The sequence below is a fragment of the Stereum hirsutum genome (genome assembly GCF_000264905.1).
Source record: "Stereum hirsutum FP-91666 SS1 unplaced genomic scaffold STEHIscaffold_1, whole genome shotgun sequence".
NCBI classification, from domain to species: domain Eukaryota; kingdom Fungi; phylum Basidiomycota; class Agaricomycetes; order Russulales; family Stereaceae; genus Stereum; species Stereum hirsutum.
The window spans coordinates 3028537-3048634 of record NW_006763131.1 but is presented as its reverse complement, the minus strand read 5'-3'; the positions used below and the strand labels follow the sequence as shown (position 1 = coordinate 3048634).

General features: G+C 51.6%; 5 protein-coding genes across 5 annotated transcripts; 3 read left to right on the top strand and 2 right to left on the bottom strand.

Moving 5' to 3' along the window:
• The first annotated feature begins 1369 nt into the window (after positions 1-1369).
• Positions 1370-4696, top strand: STEHIDRAFT_117683 (PARP-domain-containing protein). Its single transcript, XM_007298968.1, has 23 exons — positions 1370-1651; positions 1702-1756; positions 1812-1893; positions 1945-2021; positions 2077-2102; positions 2154-2256; positions 2310-2327; positions 2383-2533; positions 2586-2641; positions 2696-2742; positions 2793-2890; positions 2951-3050; positions 3101-3324; positions 3382-3482; positions 3536-3548; positions 3611-3636; positions 3696-3707; positions 3767-3801; positions 3861-3872; positions 3935-3957; positions 4016-4129; positions 4189-4333; positions 4404-4696. The coding sequence occupies exons 1-23, from the start codon at positions 1649-1651 to the stop codon at positions 4464-4466; spliced, it is 1584 nt and encodes a 527-aa protein (XP_007299030.1). The 5' UTR covers positions 1370-1648; the 3' UTR covers positions 4467-4696.
• An 89-nt stretch (positions 4697-4785) lies between these two features.
• Positions 4786-6839, bottom strand: STEHIDRAFT_89929 (LTV-domain-containing protein). The gene is made up of 5 exons (XM_007298272.1): positions 6679-6839; positions 5807-6628; positions 5418-5748; positions 5155-5343; positions 4786-5079 (listed from the first exon to the last, which is right to left on the bottom strand). Exons 1-5 carry the CDS (start codon positions 6823-6825, stop codon positions 4889-4891), a joined length of 1680 nt encoding a protein of 559 aa, XP_007298334.1. The 5' UTR covers positions 6826-6839; the 3' UTR covers positions 4786-4888.
• A 133-nt stretch (positions 6840-6972) lies between these two features.
• STEHIDRAFT_89926 (uncharacterized protein) lies at positions 6973-13795 on the top strand. The gene is made up of 19 exons (XM_007298271.1): positions 6973-7122; positions 7181-7229; positions 7287-7359; positions 7437-7667; positions 7735-7886; positions 7943-8164; positions 8218-9240; positions 9295-9729; positions 9790-9909; positions 9974-10135; positions 10203-10313; positions 10369-10596; positions 10658-10725; positions 10779-11138; positions 11192-11764; positions 11819-12009; positions 12067-12922; positions 12978-13256; positions 13315-13795. The coding sequence occupies exons 1-19, from the start codon at positions 7088-7090 to the stop codon at positions 13652-13654; spliced, it is 5508 nt and encodes a 1835-aa protein (XP_007298333.1). The 5' UTR covers positions 6973-7087; the 3' UTR covers positions 13655-13795.
• Positions 13796-13849: 54 nt separating this feature from the next.
• Positions 13850-15991, bottom strand: STEHIDRAFT_164937 (uncharacterized protein; the record flags this gene model as incomplete). Its single annotated transcript, XM_007298967.1, has 4 exons — positions 13850-14857; positions 14915-15254; positions 15316-15598; positions 15965-15991. The coding sequence occupies 4 exons, from the start codon at positions 15989-15991 to the stop codon at positions 13960-13962; spliced, it is 1548 nt and encodes a 515-aa protein (XP_007299029.1). The 3' UTR covers positions 13850-13959.
• Positions 15992-16020: 29 nt separating this feature from the next.
• STEHIDRAFT_89920 (Het-C-domain-containing protein) lies at positions 16021-20065 on the top strand. The gene is made up of 17 exons (XM_007298270.1): positions 16021-16176; positions 16258-16442; positions 16504-16530; positions 16590-16664; positions 16732-16797; positions 16852-16871; positions 16924-17026; positions 17083-17329; positions 17387-17470; positions 17531-17592; positions 17658-17943; positions 18006-18037; positions 18102-18227; positions 18282-18410; positions 18469-18603; positions 18662-18896; positions 18971-20065. The coding sequence occupies exons 1-17, from the start codon at positions 16065-16067 to the stop codon at positions 19912-19914; spliced, it is 2868 nt and encodes a 955-aa protein (XP_007298332.1). The 5' UTR covers positions 16021-16064; the 3' UTR covers positions 19915-20065.
• Positions 20066-20098: the final 33 nt, after the last annotated feature.

Below are 20098 nucleotides of genomic sequence, written 5' to 3'. Positions count from 1 at the left end.
GACCTGGAAGTTGGCGACAGTCAGTCTCCCTGAGCGCGCTATTAGAGAGCAATGTATGCTCACCGTCGAGGGCGATGTTCTCTGGGGTAGAAGTGGGAGACATTATGATTTAGGAACGACGGGAAATCGGTTGGGATGAGTATTGGGCATACCTTTCGCTCATCCTTTATACTCTGGAGATGGCAAAGAGCCCCTGGAGTACAGCAACATAGAGTGAGAAAGTTACCACTCTCTAAGATCACAAGTCACTTTCCCGAAGAGGGTGTAAAGACAAATTAGAATGCCACGCCGTCACATGCGGCAGCCTCGGAAGGCGGGAAACACTGTGCGCATGGGGCATGCCGACAGTCTTCTCTCAGTTCTGAGCCCCATTAGTCGAGGAAAGAGGCGGAGAATGGTGAGTATGGGGGGAATACTCAGTGGCGTCGGTTCAGGGTCCGACATACGAGGGCACACGAGGCGCTCAAAGGCGTTTTATTTCAAACGAGCGCGCCTCGAGGCATAGTGGACTGGGTCAAAGGCATCGATGCTTACCTGCATAACGGCTCGGACAATACCCAGGTATTCCGCGCGCGAGGTGCAGATTGATTTCGTTATTCGTCCTAAAAAAGCTCGAAGTGTTGGATGCCGAGTTCTAAACCGAAAAACGTGCACAGGGTATCTGGGAGACCATACCGACGCCACACATGCCGGTTGAGGAGCATCATAGCGGCGACTCCATGGACAAAGGAGACGCGCAAAGAGGACGATGTTCACTCGACGAATCGTTCAGACATTCAGCGATGATGGGGAGGGGGTCGAGAGTAGAGAAATTCCGTGTTGTAGAGGCCCTACCATTCGGTTTGGGTGCGTATTCAGACGAGCTGGTACCATATAAACCCCAGAGCGACAAAGGAGCCATACACAAAGAACTCCCAGCTTGTGTGATGGGAGTACAGTGGCTCAGTGTGGCGCGTATGAACGGCCCTTCTCCATAGCTGCAGTAATTTACTGTGATGCGTGTAACAGTCGTTTGACTCTTTGGAGGAGTCAGGATGATGATTCGGCGAACTTGTTGTGGGCCCGTATTTACGACGGCTCGGTCCCCATCAGCTTGACTCGAGTAGAATTTGAAACTCGATCACGGGGCCGCGTGACCGCGTTTGCTCAAAAGGCGGCGACGCGTCGCGACTTGACACATTGCCATCGCTTTTCTCCTGCCCTCTCCCAGCACATCTCCTGCCCTCTACCAACGCCCGGTCCCATCGCCATGCCCCCCAGGAAGAAAGCTGCAGCAAAGGCTTCCGATGCCTCCACAGCAGCAGCACCGAAAGCAACTGCTAAAGCCCCGAAACCACCTCCCAAAGCCCCCACAAGAGCCAGCACTAGAAACAAAACACCTGCCGCACCTGCCACGCCTGCCGCGCCTGCCGTGGGTGCCAAGCGCGCAAGAGGCGACTCTGACTCTGAGGAAGAGGTTGCTAAACCGGCCCCCAAGAAAGCTAAACCGGCCCCCAAGAAAGCTAAACCAGCCTCCAAGAAGGCCAAACCGGCTACCAAGAAGGCCAAACCGGCCTCTAAGAAAGCTAAAGTCGATACTCAAGATGATGATGATGACGGCGACGACGACGACGACGACGACGCACAGACTCCGGAGCCTCCGAAGAAGATGGTACGCAATGCATTCCGACGTTTTCGTGCGAAGCTCACGGGTGTCCCCAGGTCTCCGTCATCAAGAGAGGCGCAGCGCCTGTTGATCCCCAGAGTGGATACGTCGGTAGGTCATCTTAGTGATATGGCAGTCATTGGGCATTATTTGACGATTTGATCAGCCACGCATCAAGTCTATGCTTCTGGTGGGCAGGTCTGGGATGCTATGATGAACCAGACGGACGTAGGGAAGAACGCAAACAAGTGAGTGAATTCCACGTCTTGGTAATCTCACTCTTCCTTACCTCCGCTCAGGTTCTATGTGATACAATTATTGCACCCCATTGGCAACCACTCTTCTATAATTCTCATCACTCGGTGGGGTCGTGTTGGTCAGTGTCCTGGACTCTCTACCGATCCAATTTTCGCTTATCTCTGGTATTGCAGGTGAGAGCGGATCGCAGCAGGTCAAAGTGAGTATTCAGATAATATCCCAATGGTCATCTTTTTTACGTTGCGATCAGGGTCCATTTCCGCCCGCTGCAGCGGTTGATGAGTTCAAAAAGCAATTCAAGTCCAAGACGTCCACTGCTTGGGAAAAGAGGCATGGCATGACAGCCAAAAAGGGTCAGTCTTGACCTTCATCTCCCAACATTCTCGTCCTGATCGATCGTCCTCAGGCAAGTATATGTGGCTGGGTAAGTCATGACCTTGACGAAGGCCGTATATGTATTTAACCCTCCTGTGGCACAGAACGTGCATTTGAGGACGAAGAGAACGACGAAGATGAAGACAGCGCCGAAGCGGGTCCCTCAGGCTCGAAACCCGAGAGCAAGGCGGTTATACCGAAGTCCACCCTTGCACAGGAACTTCAGACCGTTTGCCGTCTTATCTTCAACAAGAGGTGTGTTCGCTGTCGATCAATGATCATCACCTTTATTAACGCGTCGTTTTAGTCTCATAGATGCCCACTTGTCTTCCATGAACTACGACGCGAATAAGCTGCCGTTGGGTATGTATCATTGTTCGTTAAATTTTCAGCCGCATTTATGTGAACTGCTCACAGGCAAACTTGCGAAGTCCACAATCCTGAACGGGTTCTCCGCTCTCAAGGTACGTCCATAACACAGTAATGTTCGCAGATCAACTCATATGTCTTCCAGTCTCTTTCCGAAGTCATTGCTGATCCCGCTGGTGCTGTGGCGACTGAATACGGAAGTTACGCTGCGGCGTGTCAGGAACTCACTAATACCTACTATTCGTGCGTTACGCTTTGAAGGGTTCTTTCGTTTTGCATTCGGGGTTGATCCTTGTCTTGCAGCATCATTCCTCATGCCTTTGGGAGAAGTCGGCCCACAGTCATCAGCGATATGGCTATCCTCAAGAAAGAGCTTGAACTCGTTGACGCCCTAGGAGACATGGTTTGGCACACCCGTCTTCTGATGGTAGCAATAACTTACCCGCTGCACAGGAAGTCGCGCAGAAACTCATCCAGACTGCGACTCCGAAGGACAAGCATGGCAATCCTGTGAACCCACTGGACGCTCAATTCCTCTCCCTTCAGCTATCGAACATGGAACCTATCAACGCGGACAGCCAGGAGTTCAAGGCATTAAATGCTTACGCGAATGATACGCACGGCGTCACTCACAGCCACATGAAGATTAATATTCAGCACGCTTATCGCGTGGAAAGGCAAGCATACATTCTGTCTCGAGTGCTCGTTAGACCGCTCACGCCGTCTTCATGCAGAGAGTCTGAAACTAAGGCATGGCATCAGGGCGGACACAATAAGCTGGAAGATGGCAACAGGATGCTGCTTTGGCACGGTTCTAGGACCACTAACTTCGCCGGTATGTGTAGATACCCTACTACTGAACAGTCTATCTTACAATTCTTCCTTCAGGTATACTCCGACAGTACGTTGATAACGTTCATCATCGAACTATGGTGCCGTCTGACTTTTTGTTTGTCCTCAAAGGGGTCTTCGTATTGCTCCTCCCGAAGGTACGGCGGTACACTGCGTATTGACGGCGGTTTAATTCTGACAACCTCTCAATTTACAGCTCCTGTTTCCGGCAAGTTGACTTGCAGTGTACATCTCCCACATAACTAGCTAACGCCCCCTCGTTCATAGGGTACATGTTCGGTAAAGGCGTGTACTTCGCAGATGTAAGCCCTATTCCTCACTATACACTATACGTTTCTCATTTAAATGACTTGTCTTCTAGATGGTTTCCAAAGTAAGCGACCAGCATATTTTTTGCCGTTATCGTCCACTAATTCGGCTTCCTTCCCCTCATAGTCCGCAGGCTACTGCCATACCCAGTATGTGCACGAGTCTTTTCCTCTCAATCATATCTTGCTGAATGTTTTCGGTCTCTAGCTTGAGTGACGGGACGGGTTTGCTACTTCTTTGCGAGGTTGCAGCCAAGCCGTTCTTCGAGCAAGAGAATGCCAACTATAACGCCGACAAGGATTGTAAGGCGAACAACAAGCTGTAAGTTGACCTTAACGCCTACTACGGCGATTATACTCGATTGACAACCCACTCCTCAGTTGCACCCTCGGTCTCGGACAGTGGCGTCCTGAGGTCTGGAAGGACGCTGGCGACGCGTTGGGTAACGATGCCTTGAAAGGATGCGTCATGCCCGAAGGACCAGCGGTCCAGGACCCGAAACACCACAGTCTGTGGTACAATGAGGTGCGTTCTCGAGTTTTGTAACGGCGCTGGCGATGGGAGAATACTTACTATATCATAATCTGGGTGTTAGTACATCGTGTACGACACGTCGCAGATCCGCCTGCGCTACATGATCATGTTCAAGACCAATTGAAGGAACAGGTTGTACTGCGTATCGCGCGGTAGATGCTTAACTAACGAACACAGACTGCAATTGTTTCATCTTTTCGCTGCATTCATAGCCAAAGATCATCCTTGTGTTCACCTTGTCTGTAAATTGCTTCATGTTTAAAGACGTTGTCGTGTGGCTCGAGACTGGCTTTAGTGTATATATTACCTGCTTCGAATGTATATTTTGCGTATATCCCAGCTTCGCTGGCTTCTCGTCGGTGTCCTGAGGCAACCCTACTATCACTGATCGATTTATGCTAGTATCACTCGGGACCGTATAACGAAGACAGCACGATGATATTCGTCAAGACATCCCGTAAGGCAAAACACTCCTAGCAAATACAACAGAAAATCAGATCATACAAACAACATGGGAGAACTCCAAGTCTGTCATTGTCAAGAAGCCTAGAGCTTGCGCGTCTTGATGTCCTTGCCAGCCAAGATGTTCGTCTGCTGCTTGATCGCAGCGTTGAACTCCTGCTTCGTAGCCTTCTTCTCGACACGACGACCCTGTCGCTCGGTCTTGACGGCTTGCTTGCGGGCTTTTTTCTCCTCTTTTGATTCGTCGCGGGGGCGGGCGACCGTTGCTCGCGCGGCTGTGGACGATCAAATGGATGGCTCGATGAGCACGGCAATATTGAGTGAGTTAAAAATATGAAAATGAAGCATACGTAGTGTATCCTCCTGTGAGGAAGGAGCGGAAGTAATGTTGTTCTTCGAAGGATGTTTCTTTGTAGGTGGCGATGCGGTGTCCGTCACCGTGGGGAGACCTGTCCTAGGATCAAGATGAATCTTAGGTACAGGCTTTGATGTACGAGCTCGAATGAGTCGTGGGTGGTTCTCTAGATTGGTATGTGTGGCTAGAAAGAACGTATCGCAGTTAGTTGATCAAGTGCCACCGCCACACGACCGAGAGGCGAAAGACGATGCTCACTGAGAACGGTCTCCACATCCCACCTCTCCTTCTTATCCTCCTTTGCCCATTCCGCGAGCATATCGTCCTCCTCGATATCACTTTCATCACTCCCTGGCTCTCGTACCCGCCCCTGGCCCAGAGCTGTACGCAGTGTTTCGAGCTTTTCTGCACCGGTGCCCGGTAGTGAAGGTTTCATCTTCCCACCCAAAATTTCGTACTTGTCCAAGAATTCGTCCATCATGGAGTCAAAGTCCTCGCGAGAGGTGATGAGTTGAGGGGCCTCTGACTCGTCTGAGTCTGAGTCGTCTGGCATCTCGTCTTCATCGTCCTCGGCGTACTCTTTCTCGATCTGCGAGGAAGGAGGTCAATACGATGCATGGTAGATGGGAGAGAAAGTGGAGACCGACCTGATCAAACCGGTCGTCCAGCGTCCGAAGGCCTTCATTCCGGAACATAGACGAGCTGCTCATGCTATATCCTGATGCATCAGATGTGCCCTTCCTACGCTTCTTCCCACCAATAACGGAGAACTCTGGGAGGTTTCCGATCGTATCTGCGCCCTCTGAGAACATGTCTTCATCGTCGGATGCAGCAGCCGCAGCTGCCTCCTTCGCCTGGACCTTTTTGAACTTGGCGAACCTGGCTTCCCAATCGTCATCCTCTTCCTCACCCTCACCCTCGTCCTCTAACGCTTCCTCCATCTGTAACCGTGCCTCTTCATCATTCAAACCCTCCTCCGCAAAATCAAACCCAAACTGCTCGTTAATACTCCTTTCTCCATCCTGCACCAACTCTCCGAAGAAATCGTCGTCTAGTCCATCATCCACGAATGCATCGTCTTCCAACGCCTCCAAAGCTTGTCTCAAATGAGGATCCATATCCGGCCTGAAACCAGCGATTGAGCTCGGGACGGCTTCCTGGCTTTCGTAATTCCGGGGTAATTCAGAGGTAGAGGGTAAAGCTTCGGCAGGGAGGTCTCGGAGGGTTATAGGAGCGTCATCTCGTTGTTTGCCTTTACTTTTAGATTTTGATTGTGCGGGGGCTTCAACAAGGACGGAGTCGACACCATCTTCCTGAACACCGACGGGGCGAAGATGCTGCATGTAGTCGTACTCTGTATCGTCGAAGTAGACACCGTATAGAGATGCCTCGCCGATGTTGGGGCGTTCAGCATCGTGTGCTAAATCTGTGGGGGAGATGAGTTTTTCGAGGTCTGCTCTTGACTTCCCCTGCGACCCAATTAGTTACATTCGCCGTTGAAAGTAGGGGAGATGGGCACCTTTTTATCGTTCTCTCGGACGAAGGCTTTGAGAACATGTTGGCTAGCCTCCGGGTCATGAATGAGAGGGTCACGCTGTGATCGATGTACGAGCTGGAAGTGTTGTGCGCCGGGCTGCCTGAAGATGGACTTGGATTTGGGTGCCATTTCGAGTGGACTGGCGGAGAGGGAGAAAGATTGAAAATCAAAATCAAATTGGCAGCGCTGAGTGAGTCCAGAAAGGGATTATTTTCGCACGCTTGTTGATCACGGCGTGGCGTCACCTCCGAGTCGACTTGCCTTCCAACCTTCTACCCACTCTACACCATTCACTCTGTTTTCCTCTCGACAGCCACCGATATTTGCTTTCTGTACTGAGTCAGCTTGAACTTATTGTTATAGCTGTTCATCTGGGCACTGTCTGTTAACCATGCAGCGGGAGCACCTCCGTCGTGGATTCACTATATACGTCCATCCTCCTCTATGCACGATTCCTTCAACTGATAACATTCACCGTATCTACTAGTCACCAAAAAGTCGTGCTCGAAATTGACTTCTCGGGCAAGCTTTGGGTATGTATTTCATCTAGAGCTCCTGGTTGTCTTCTCTCTTATCCCGCGACCTCTCAGGGTTACACGGAGATCATCATAGTTCCAAATAGCAAGGACTTGAGGACGATCAATCTTCACTCGCGACAATGTGGTACGTACTGTTCTTTATGTCGCGTTAAAACGCCTTGGGCGCGTCCTGACTGACTTGACGCTCCCTTTTGACCGCAGCGATCCACAACGTGACTGTTGCTTCCCACCGCGCCGACTTCATCCAATACGATGCTCTCGCCAACCTGAATATCTCCAGCCCCCAAGACGTGCACACACATCCAGAACTGAAGCGAAAACTCTACTCGGCACTTGCAGAAGACGATGAGGGTGAACTCTCCATAGCCATTCCGAAGGACGTCTCCGTGAAGTCGTCTGGAGGTGGAAATGGGTCATTTTTTGCCAACGAAGGTGCGTTGGCTTCCTTAGTCAGACTTGAATCCGCATGTCAATATCGGTGTGTATCCGTTCCTTCCAGCTTCGACCCCTGAGCCTCAAACGCCAGGTTTCTCAGGGCCACAATCTTCCGTCGCAGCGGAATTTTCTCCAATAACCATCAATATCGAGTACAGTATTCGCGATCCTGTCGATGGACTGCAGTTTGTTCTGCCGACTGATACTTATCCCTACGTGAGTTCATACATTGTCACGTGTGGCGTTTACATGGAATTTAACTGTTTGTCCAGCGCGTACCACATGTATATACGACTCCATCTACACCCGACGCAGCGAGATGTTGGGTCCCCTGCATCGATAATATCTGGGAGAAGTGTACCTGGGATCTTGAGTTTGTCGTTCCACGCTACTTGGAGGACCATAATGGAGATCCAGAAGCCAGTGGCGAGGAAGACGAACCAAAGAACGAACATCCCACAGTGGTGGTTTGTAGTGGAGAGTTTGTAGAACAGGTGCGTCTAATGCGTTCAAATCGGCATCGTTGATTATTGATGCTTCGACCAAGGTGACGCACCCGTTCAACTCGAACAAAGCCATCTTCATCTTCTCCCAGGGGATACAAACTTCGGCTCAGCATATCGGCTTCGTTGCAGGCCCTCTTCATGTTCTCCCTATTCCCACAGAACACACCACCGGTGACGAACCAGCGGGGTCTTCTCAGCCGCAAATGCATGCCTTCTGTCTACCAGGGCACGAAACACAACTCTCGAATTCTGTCCCCTTCCTCCGCCAGGCCATGACTTTCTTCGCCAGTGAGTTTGGATCGTATCCTTTTGGCTCATACAAGCTTGTCTTCGTCGACGAGATGCCTCGCGTCAAGTTCGACACATCCACGCTTTCCATCGCCAGTGCCGATCTGTTACATGGTGACGATGCCATCGACCAGGTTTACGAGACGCGGCAAACCCTCACCCACTCCCTCGCTTATCAATGGATAGGGATCAATATCCAACCCAAGGCATGGGCCGACCTGTGGTTGACGAACGGTTTAGGGCTTTATATCAGCGGTTTATTCCTTCGCAAGCTGTTCGGGACCAACGAGTACAGATTCCGCATGAAGAAGGACATGTCTCGGGTAACCGAACTCGACAACGGAGGCATGCCACCTATCTGTCAGCCTCAGCATCTCGATCCTCCCGAAGCTGCAACTCTACCTTTCCTCAACCTCAAATCGCCTCTCGTTTTGCATATCCTCGACCGTCGATTGGGGAAATCCGGAACCTCGCTCGGCCTCTCCCGTGTCCTTCCCAAACTCTTTCTTTCCGCAATTTCTGGGGAGATGCAAAACAACGCGCTCTCGACGCACACTTTCCTTAGGACATGTAGGAAAGTCAGTGGAGTGGACCTCAGGTCGTTCGCGGAGCAGTGGATCTATGGCAGTGGGTGCCCCTCGTTCGGATTTTCCGCGTCGTTCAACAGGAAGAAGATGGCCGTAGAGATCACGATGAGGCAGGATGCTCCGGCGTACAAGGAGCTTGAGAACAATCCGGTTGTGAAGGCGTTGTTGAAACCTGTTCCGTTTTTCGAGGTACTACAGTTCTCTTTCCTTATCATTTGAGCGACCTCTGACATTTCATCGCAGGGCCAGATGACAATTCGTATTCACGAAGCCGATGGCACTCCCTACGAACACGTCCTCGATATTCGAGCCCCGTTCAAGCGCTACGAAGTTCCGTTTAACACGAAGTACAAACGTGTTCGGCGCAATACAAAGCGTTACCTTGCCCGTCAGGCTGCAGCTCAGGCCGCAGCCGAAGGTGACGCCGAAGCGGCGGAGGCTATGGGAATGGTTGACATGGGCTTCGGACTCGATATTTGGGAGAATGAGAGGGAAAGAGAAAATTGGAAGGTAGCGGACTGGTCGGAGGATGACGAGCAGGTTATGAGTGGTGCGACGTATGAATGGATCAGGATGGATGCGGATTTCGAATGGATCGCTGCGGTTGCATTTGACCAGCCGGATTATATGTGGGTATCGCAGTTACAGAGGGATAGGGATGTGGTGGCGCAGCTGGAGGTGAGTCCATACTTTTTACAAGGTGTATTGGTTGACTTCATACGAACTCACCATGTGCAGGCCGTCAATGCTCTATCCAAGATGCCTTCGGCAATTGTTTCTAGTCAGCTCACCAAGACAGTGCTCGTTTCGAATTACTTCTTTCGAGTCCGGTGTGAAGCTGCTCTGGCATTGGTCACTGTGGGTAGCCTTCCCTTTTTTCAATCGCCTACTATGACTGATATGCTTCATACACCTTGTTCAGTGTGCTATTCGTCGCCTGGATTTCCTTGGCCTATTCCACCTATTTAAGTTGTTCTTGCGGTACTGCTACGATCCCGAGGATCCACAACAGGATCTCTTCACCCATACATATGTACCACGGCCGAACGACTTCTCCGACTTTGCGGATTACTTTGTCAGGAGGGTAAGGATCATGACCGACACTAAGCGTTACCCGTGGGCATGTCATGTTGAATGCCTCATTTGCACAGGCTTTGATCAAGGCGATTTCTCAAGTTCGCTTCGAGAACGGCAAATGCCCTTCTGTCGTACGGAAATTCCTCACCGATCAACTGAAGTATAACGACAACACTGCCAACCCCGTGAGTTCGCCTTTCTGAACTAAATCGTAAGGGGAAATTGCTTAAAATACAACAGTATACCGATGCGTTCTACATTTGCACCCTCATCTCCTCACTCGCCTGTGCTTGCGTCTCTACTTCTCCCCCGGAACGTGGAGAACTATTTCCGATGGAGGCAAAGAACGAACAGTCTTCGGAAGACGCGATGATCCTGAAGGACGCCTTGGCTGAGGCGGATCGTTATCGGAATATGGACAGGCTGATCGCTTCGCCACACAACGTAGTGACCATTGCTGCTCTCGAGGTAGGTTGCACCTGACCTGGAGTGCAGCTGAACGTCGAATATTAACTATCGTGCGATCAAGTTCCGCTTGATTCTTAGCGTGGCGAACCTCATTCCCAATGATCCTCGGGTGTTCTTCCCCCTAACCCGGTGCGTCGTTTGCTTTCACTTTATGGTATGAGACGCTGACAGTTGTTGCGCAGGGAGGGCAACTACGTTCAAGTCCGCATCGCCGCTTTCGATGCTCTCTTCCTCACCAGGTGGTACACTCCCAAGATCGTCCGGTACATCCTAGCGGTCATCGCCAACGATCCTTCCCGAATTATTCGACGCCACGTCGCTCGGAATGCTTCCCAGTCCCTGGCCTTGTTGGTCACAATGGGCGAGCTGAAGGACTCTAAGAAGGAGTCCGAGTCCTTGCTCATCGAAGAAGATGGCGCCACTCAGGAGAAAGTCAAGGAGAATAAGAGGAGCGAAGTCGACCAGCTTGTGAAGGCCCTCCGGAAGGATAAGGAGGTCGGGAAGAATGAAGTGTTGCGCGAGTTCTTGCTCCCCATCATATTGTACGTGTCCATAGTATCTCCTCTGACTCGGCTAATACTTCGTGCAATCGTAGAGCTCCGGACGCAGATCACGAAGTTCGGTGGTCTATTCTCAAGCTCCTCGACATTCTCGTCAGGGGTTCAGAGGAGGTCCCACCGAAGATTACGATTCATGTTCCCCCTTCGACCCCCATCACCGAGACCCCACCGTCTTTGTCCTCTGTCAAGATCCCAGCTTTCAAGCCTGGTCGTCCTCTCAAATCTGCTGGTACACCTGTTAGGAGCCCGCTCGTGCCGCCAACCAACCCTCCCAAAGTCCGATTGCTCCCTGGGACGGCCAGTACAGATGCCAGCTCCCACAAAGTCCCGTCTACTCCGCATGCAGAGACTTCGCTTTCCATCAACACAAAGAAGAACGTTACCATCCAGACGCCACATATCAATGGTGGCCCTTCAGTAGCGCCCCCCAGACCGAAAGGCAGACCGCCAAAACCAAAGGATGGGAAGGCTGTTCCAAAGGCACAGAGTGGTGGGATGGACATTAGGGATGTGAAAGCTTGCGAGATGGCGTTGAAGAAACTGAAAGGCAACAAGCATGCGCGCTTCTATCTCCATCCTGTTGATCCTGTCAGGGACAAGGCTATCAAGTACGATTTCAATATATCTTTCCTGCCCCCACGAACTGACAATCTTCGCATTAGTTATTTCGAGATCATCAAGAACCCCATCGATCTGGACACCATGGGCATCAAACTCTCGCAGGGGATGTACAAAGACCGTTTTGCGTTCGAGGCGGACTTCCGGCTTATGATTCAAAACGCAAAGACGTACAACTCACCGGAAACTTATGTCTACAACGAGGGAGTCGCGCTGGAGCAGTTCTTCGATGCTCGTGAGTAATCTATAGTTGCCTAGCATGCTGCCATCCTCATACATTTTGGATATCTAGAGTGGGCGCGTATCAATCACACAATAGAGAGCAAGAAACCGAACGAACCTCCCCCTCCACCCCCCAGACCCATGCAGCCCCCTCCGGTGCCCTTGCACAAGGCATCGACGGCGCACATGTCTCAACCCAAGCGTACTCCCGTAACCCCTCAATCTTCAACCTCTACAGTACCGGAGACTACCTCTCGTCCATCTATCAAGCTCAAGATCGGAACCTCATCTTCGTTGCGTCCGGATCCTATCCCCACCACAGCTTCGCAGCCAGTGAAACTCAAACCTCGCAAATCGAAGGCGGCCGAAACCACCTCAGGGTCTCCTGTTGATGATGGGACCGATGATCTACTTGAGGAAGTCATTGCGATTGAACGAGATGTCCAGAAGAAGAAACACCAGTATGGGCCGATCGAGAGACCTGAGCCGTCCATCACCGGGCCACCTCCTGCAAAGAGGAAAAAGGTTAGCGCTTCCGCCGATCTCGTCGAGGAAGATGAGATCTTGGCGCTTGCTTCTCCTCACAAACGACCTCGGTCACCCGATGAGAAGAAAGAGGCTCCTGTTCTTGAAAAGCCTGCTCCTCCGATCAAGCCCAGGAAACCCTTCGAACCTCCTACTAGTGCTCATGCCTCACCAGTTCCTGCCATGTCGCCTTCGAGAGCACCAAGTAAACCGACAGCGTCCGCCACCCCTCCACCAGCACCGCCTGCGGTCAAGGCACCGAAGAAGACATCGACGCCGGTTGTGACTGTGACTCCCTTCGACAAGAAGAAGTGCCAGATCGTGTTGAAAGCACTGGCACAAATGCCGGAATACGGAATATTCTCACGGCCTGTGGATCCTGAGCTCGACGGTTGTCCTACGTGCGTGATTTTGCCCTCACTATTCTTTCTTTGCCTCAATAGCGTTTCTCTCTAGATACTTTGACGAAATCAAGAACCCGATGGACTTCGGAACCATGGGTACGAAGGTTAAGGAAGGCAGATATACCACGATGGAGGAGTTCGACAAGGATGCCAAGCTCGTGTTCGGCAATTGCAAGACATTCAATCCGCCTACCACCGCCCCGCATTCTTGGGCCGAAGTAGTGGAGAAAGTGTATCGGAGGGAATGGGCGAAGGCTATGGAGAAGAAGCTTGCTCCTTCAGACAAGCGAGCGTTGCTATCGTTGGTCAACAACCTGGTCAAGGATCCCATGTGCGCCATTTTCTTTGCTTGCCGTCAGCTTTGTTGCTCATTCTCTCATCTCTACCAGATCCTGGGTCTTCCGAGAACCAGTGGATCCAATCGCACTTGGCGTCCCGCAGTACTACGATGTCATACCCAAGCACACCGCCCGGGATCTCAGAACGATTCGACAGAAGCTCGAAGCGGACAAGTATGAGTCCATACAAGCCTGGGAGGAGGATGTGGATCTTATGATCCAAAACGCCATTCGGTTCAACGGCGAAGACTCCGAGGTCGGAATGATGGCAATCACTGTGCGGAACTGGGTTAAGGACAGGATGGCTCCACTGAAGTCCAAGAAGAGGAAAGAGTCGGACAAGCCAAATGGGTCTCAGCCGAGTGCGGCGAAGAAGGCCAGGGTGGGTTGAAGCCCATTGATTTTCTCGAAATTTTCGCTGTCGTTGCTTTCGGTCATGGATACAAGGCTTGTACTACCTGTAACTAACCTATGTCGCCGTTGTTGTCGTCAATTGGATGTACCATAGTTTTTTATTTGTACGGATAATTCGAGTTTGTTGCTGGTTGTCTTTCGTTTAACACAACTTGTCACAGTGGTAAAACACGCAGACCATGGTCAGCCCTATATATACGGACGAAAACAGCAAAGAAAGTCGACATAGATAATAATGATATCTGTAGACTGTCACGCAAGATAACAGTCCGAGTGAAACAATTACATCAAACGGCGAGAATGAAGAACATAACCCCACACCTGCACGTGTATCAGAGATTGGCCGAGGGTGAAGTTCTTCAACTCCGTCGCAAACTGCTCCACCAGCCCACCAACCGCTTTATCGTTGTCTCCAACGACAACCAAGTGCCAAGTACGACCATGTCGAACGTTGACTTCGAGGTTTTGCCAAATCCGTCGAAGGCCACCCTCGGATCTACGGTGGCCGTCTGCGATAGTCGTTTGCACGGCGAAGATGTTCCTCTCAGTATTGCCGAGGACACCGTCGATACCCGGAAAATCCATCACGGACGGGATCCAGTAGAAGGAGTCGGAGACATCCATGCCCTTGAGCCCGGTCGCTGTGCCAGGAATGAGATTGGTCGATGGCCGCATCTTCATCTGCTGTCTATCGGCTGAAAAGATGGCCATATCCGCGCCACTCCTGCACAAGAGATTATGCACGCGTTTTTCGAACACCCAGGTGGCGGTGGTCCGTGTCAGGGAGTGTGAACTGAACGCTTCGAAGAGGTCGAGGGATCTATCGGTGGAGAATTTGGTGCAATATGTTGTGAAGAGATTGTCGAGGAACTTGGTCGGGATGAAGGAGATAGCTTCCGAGGACGAGACAATGGCAGTGTTGCCGTTATCCACGAATTTTTCGCGGCAAGGGCGAACGAACCTAATACTGGGACTTTCGTTGTATGAGAAGAGGTTAACGAGCGACGGAGCAGAGCATATCTGGAGTGCTGCCCCACGGGCGTCGGCTTCCAACATCTTTTCGATTTTCTGAGAGCGTCCAAAGACGGCGGCATTCACGATGCCGATGATCGTCCGAACTGATGGCCCCCACTTAGACACGAGGGTGAAAGTAGAGGATGGGTCAAAGTGGGACTCCTTTCTGTGGAGAGATATTTTGAGCAGGGACATCGCAGGGTCAAGCACCGAGTCCGCTTACAAGATCGCTCCGATCTCGAGCACCGAGGGCAGCTCCGAGTAGATCCGCTCGCCCGGGGCCTCCTTCGTACAATCCTTCCATCTCGAGGGTTTTGGTGACGAAGCCTGGATGACAAGCTTGGCCCCACTTCGAAAGATTGAACATGGCTGGGTAACGTCGGAGTTGCTATTAGCTAGTGCCCAACACTGGTCAAGGCGTGGGTTGGCGTGATCAGTGGTAGGACGTTCCAAAGCACCATGTTCGTCGAAGATGAAGTAGCAATCTATGTCGAATTGGACCGCCGTCGGATACTTGTGTTCAAGGCGATAAATAAGAAGATACAGGAGGAACATGGTTTTTCCTACCCGAGGCAGAAGCAGACATGAGCGTTGATTGTGTTGAAGATGATAATCTTGACGAACCAGTCCCTGAATGACCCGTCACGACGAACGCGGCTTGGAACTGACTATCGCTCATCGTCCGAAGTAAGTCATACTCGGGACGAACAATGAGAGCATTCACGATCGGCTTCTTCAAGTTGAGGATACGATAAAGGGTGTCCACATCGTCGTAGCAAATGTAGTCGAAATGATCGTCAACGGCGAAGTTGAAGTCGTCGGGATCGTCGATGGGGAGCCCGACGTCGAACTTAGAGATCCTACCTTTGTGGTGAGGCCAGTCATTACCCCAAGCCCGACGATAAAACTATTCTAGGGTCAGCAAGGAAGACATGAAGAGTGGAATTTTTGAGAACGTCGAGTCGCATGCGCAGAGATCTCCGTGCTTGGATCCATGACGTTGGCTGGGCAATTTGAGCTCCGCATCGGAGTCGAATAGATTCCACTTCGGGATGCACTGATGGGAACAAGGTTGCAGCTGTCCTCAGAGTTGTTGACGACTGCTTCAAATAACATCTCATGCAGTTATTCACTGGCACTTGAAATACTTACCTAGTATGCCGTCGGTACTCTCGTCAACTGGCTGTACCGTGTATGTTATTTCCACGGATAATTGGAACCTATCATTGATCTTCTCAGATTGTGCCGATGGCCCAGGCTGACATCATCGTACTTTCTTGGCAAGGTCTTGGAGGGTCATGGTGGTTTATATACCCTTGCACCTGAAAGCTGCGGGTCGCCACTGAACGACTTGCACCCTGTACCCATCCATCATGTCCTCGCTCGGCTCAACGCTGCTGCTTTTGACCGTTATTGTTGTATTACTACCCGACAGTGCCTGGGCATTCGGCGCGGGTGACATTCCCGATTTCTCTTACCTGAACGGTACGCATCTTACGCCACTGACGCATTGAATTTTGCGGTGCTTACCGCTTTCGACACTACCTTGAATCTCACCGGCAACAGAGAAGGCATTCCGACATGGCGACATTGAGAATATCCTCACCGAAGTCGCGAAGAGCGCTGCCGCTGCTGGTGGATCAGCGGCGATGGCAGGTGGACTACTTGGCTTCGCAAAGAATGTACTTTCTGGTCAAGGGGGTAGCGGTGGCGCAAAATTCTCAAAGAGCGATGTGAAGAAGGTTTACTTCGTGAGTGTAGCTGTCTTGGATCTGGTGTGCTCTGACTGATCCTAATGGCATCATGTGTCAGGGAAACTGGTTGAGGGACTATTCTCAGGTATACGATCTGATCTGCTCGAGACGAAATCATCATCGATTGACACTACAGTCTTTTAGGCAATGGATATTGCGGGACTGCAAAAACTCACGGCGGAGACCTTGGTTTTGATTGTATCCATCTTGGGCTTCATGGTGAGTTCGGTTGGAGACTTACCGAAATATACTAAACTAACGGGCATTTCTGCCCTTGCCTGATCAGACATTCGGGTTTGCCACAGAAGAGTTCGAGGTCACGGCAGATAGACTTGGCGTGTATCTACCTGTGGTAAGTATCTAGACTGCTAGATCATAAGTATCACTCGTGCTAAACGTCTTCCAGGAACATATCGACAACCCCAAGTAAGTCGGCTTGTCTTGTGCGGTCTTTTCAAGATCACTGATCGTCTTTCAGAGGTTACGGGGAGGCAGAAGGGGACGCTCGCCAATTCCACCCCAAGCTGCGCCCACCTGTGAACCCAGAAGAACTTGAGATAGATCCAGAGACAGGCATGAAGGTGAGGATCTTTGCCACCCGCTCGTCAAGATGTCATTGACAAACAACTTTGGCTAGAACTACATGGCTGCAGAGAACAGGGGATGGGATACGTCCACTGCGCATATCCGACGCACCTTCAGGGCTTGCATCGAACATGGACGTCGCGCCGGCGGTCGAGAAGGTGCTGACTTGTGGGAGGCCTATCGTCTGCTGGGCACCGGTTTGCATACTATGGAGGATTTGCTGGCACATAGCAACTGGTGTGAGCTTGCTTTGCGCAAGATGGGCTATGAAGACGTCTTCTGTCATGTCGGTGATTCTGGTACGTGCAGAATTCCAATAGCACTTTTTCTTCTGGACTGATGCTTGGGCATGGTAGTCAGAATCCAGACTCCCAATGGAGAGGCACCCCCTCTCATTACTGGTACTTTCGGAAGCGCTGATTTCATGCATTCAATGTTGGGTAAGATTTCCCCACCCGTCGTGGCGAACCATGTCACCCAAACTTACTCTTTGCACTTAGGCGAGGCCACCGATCACATCAGCCAGTCTTCGGTAACAGACCTATCCCAGAAGATGAGCAATGTAAGACCCATTACCGTTTCCTTGTCCTATATTATTGTTCTGACCGTCTTTGTACGTCGTCCTAGGCCCAAAACTCTGACGGAAACAGCAACATCGAAAATCTCAAGAACCTCCTTTCCAAACTTCCCATAGGTGGAAAAGCAACCGACACAAGCGAGGCTGAAGACCTGAGCGAGAAGAGTAAAGCCTACGAATTCAACCCAGACGATGTCGCACCTCCAGAGGTTCAACAACAACTCCTTGAATTGCTCAAGTGGCGCGACGGTGTTTACCGTGACATCTTGTCCAAGATCGAGATGATTCCCGGATTGGAGGACTTGATCGACACGCTCACGGACGCTTTGAACGCTTGTGAGTTAATCTGCAACTCTCGGAAGTCCTGTCAGTATGCTGATATGTATGGTTACTACAAGATGTATACACCATCTTGGCTCCCTGGGTGGCGGTACGTCGATCTTTAGAACTGGCGCCTCTTTCATCCTGTGCTCACTGTCCGCATCGACTCCTAGCCTATCTTATCACAAGTCACCGACGTCCTCTCAGTGGGTTCAAAGGCCGTCATAGACTCAGAGGACCAGTACACAGTCTTCGACGACCCCGAAGCCTCTGACCCATCGCACAGTCTGCTCTCCAAAGTACGATATCATCTACATTGTTTATTATCGTCTACTCAACAATTTGACCTCCAGGATCACTTCCAACTCATTCTCAATGAGCCCGCTGGAAAGATCGCCCAGACTGTCGTCCAATACTCCGTTGGGCATATTGTCAAGGCGTGGGCTGACGACGGCGAAGACGCAGATCAAGTTATCAACACCGTATGTGCTCGATTGCCTGCCTTATAACTGTTCTCGGTCCTAAGACCGGATGTCTTAGATTTTGGAGGCCTTCCATCACCCGTACTTCAACACCGGGCGCTCACAAATCCAGAGCGCCATGTATGCGGGCATGCAGGAGTGGCTTGAGAGCAAGCTGGACGACAAGGATCAAATCTTGGAAAGTCTTACTAAGGTACGGCATACTCTAGTTTCATTCTTCTCGCAAGTTGTCACTGATCCGTATTCTGCAGGAGAGTGTTCGTGCCGGAAAGAATAAGCGTGAAGGCTCGGACGACGAGACGGCCGCTACTCCTGGAGGCCAGCATGCTTCCAGCGGGGGTACTTTCCCTGCCCAGGGACAGTACACTGCCAGCGAGGATTACATGTCCCAAGGCAATGCCGCTGGCGGCTACAGTGGACGTGGTGGCTCTTCGCAGCAATCTGGACGTAACAACGATTCTGCGCAACAAAGGCGCTATGGCGAAGGTCGGTCCTAAAGCTCATTGGATTCTCGATGTATCTCACTAATCTCACCTGCTTCACACTAACTATGTGATCAGAATCCGAACGGTATGGCGGCGCGGCAACTGCTGCTACTGGTGATTACGAACGTCGCAACGACTACGAGTCCGAGCCCCCGAGGCAGAGCCACGGAGGTAGAAATGAGTATCAATCGTCTACCTATGGCGAGGAGCAGCGCGGGTACGGGAGGCAGGAGGAGCCGTCACGCTACCAGAGGACAGAGCCAGAGCGTCCCTCTTATGGCGGTGGCGGTGGCTACGAGCCATCGTATTCGCAGCCCGAGCCGAGGCAAGAGTACGGCGGAGAAGAACCTCGTAGTGGCTATGGGGGAGGGGACGGCCGTGAGCAAGAGGAAGGACATCACCGCCAGAAGCATCACAAGAAACATCACGACGAGGACGAGGGTGGTTACGATGGTGGCCGAGGAGGTTATGGAGGAGGCAGAGAAGAACCGTTCAGCGGTGGTGGGCCCGAAGGGTTTGGTGAAGAACGTGGTGGATACCAGGAGAGGCCAGCTGGGCGCGGAGGGAGGGAAGAAAGGTTCGGTGAGGATTCCTATGGCGGAGGGCGTAACGAGGGTGGATATGGGAGGGCTCCTGAAGAGAGCTTTGGTGGTGGTGGGGGTAATTTCGGCCGTCAGGAGGAAGATTTCGGAGGTAGAGGAGGATTTGGCGGTGGTGAACCTGAAGACAGGGGCGGAGGATTCGGGCGTCAGGATGCAGGCTTTGGTGGCGGTGAGCGTGGTGGTTATAGAGGTGGGGGTGGAGGAGGATATGGTCGTCAAGAGGAAGGCTTCGGAGGTGAGCAAGGAGGTTATCGCGGTGAAGGTGGGTTCGGCCAGGGGAATGACGAAACGTTTGGAGCCGAACGCCTGAATTTGGGAGGGGAGAGGGAGCCCGAAGAAGGTTATGGAGGTGGAGGTGGCCGCCGAGGGGGATATGGGGAGGAGTCGTACAGGCCTGAGTATCAAGACCGGTACTGAGTGCTGAATTGTGTGGCACCGTCCTAAGTGAAGGTTAGACATTGGTCAGAAGTAATACGTGTTGTTGTATTGTAGCCTTAGTCGCTTCCAATTGTAGTAGTCCGTTAGATGGTCACTAGTCTGTCCCATAGTCAATGGAATTGTAGAGGCTTCTCGATCCCGCGGGTCGCGTTACATGCGGCGA

Coding starts and splice junctions, on each gene's coding strand:
- STEHIDRAFT_89929 (XM_007298272.1), bottom strand. CDS start 6,825: ATGGCACCCAAATCCAAGTCCATCTTCAGGCAGCCCGGCGCACAACAC. Junction 5,344..5,417: donor GGATGTGGAGACCGTTCTCA/GTGAGCATCGTC, acceptor CGTTCTTTCTAG/CCACACATACCAATCTAGAG. Junction 5,080..5,154: donor CTCACAGGAGGATACACTAC/GTATGCTTCATT, acceptor GATCGTCCACAG/CCGCGCGAGCAACGGTCGCC.
- STEHIDRAFT_89920 (XM_007298270.1), top strand. CDS start 16,065: ATGTCCTCGCTCGGCTCAACGCTGCTGCTTTTGACCGTTATTGTTGTA. Junction 17,027..17,082: donor ATCCAGAGACAGGCATGAAG/GTGAGGATCTTT, acceptor AACTTTGGCTAG/AACTACATGGCTGCAGAGAA. Junction 18,604..18,661: donor TCTTGGAAAGTCTTACTAAG/GTACGGCATACT, acceptor CGTATTCTGCAG/GAGAGTGTTCGTGCCGGAAA.
- STEHIDRAFT_117683 (XM_007298968.1), top strand. Junction 1,894..1,944: donor GTAGGGAAGAACGCAAACAA/GTGAGTGAATTC, acceptor ACCTCCGCTCAG/GTTCTATGTGATACAATTAT. Junction 2,891..2,950: donor CTCACTAATACCTACTATTC/GTGCGTTACGCT, acceptor CTTGTCTTGCAG/CATCATTCCTCATGCCTTTG.
- STEHIDRAFT_89926 (XM_007298271.1), top strand. CDS start 7,088: ATGCAGCGGGAGCACCTCCGTCGTGGATTCACTAT. Junction 12,923..12,977: donor GAGCTCGACGGTTGTCCTAC/GTGCGTGATTTT, acceptor GTTTCTCTCTAG/ATACTTTGACGAAATCAAGA. Junction 13,257..13,314: donor AACCTGGTCAAGGATCCCAT/GTGCGCCATTTT, acceptor CATCTCTACCAG/ATCCTGGGTCTTCCGAGAAC.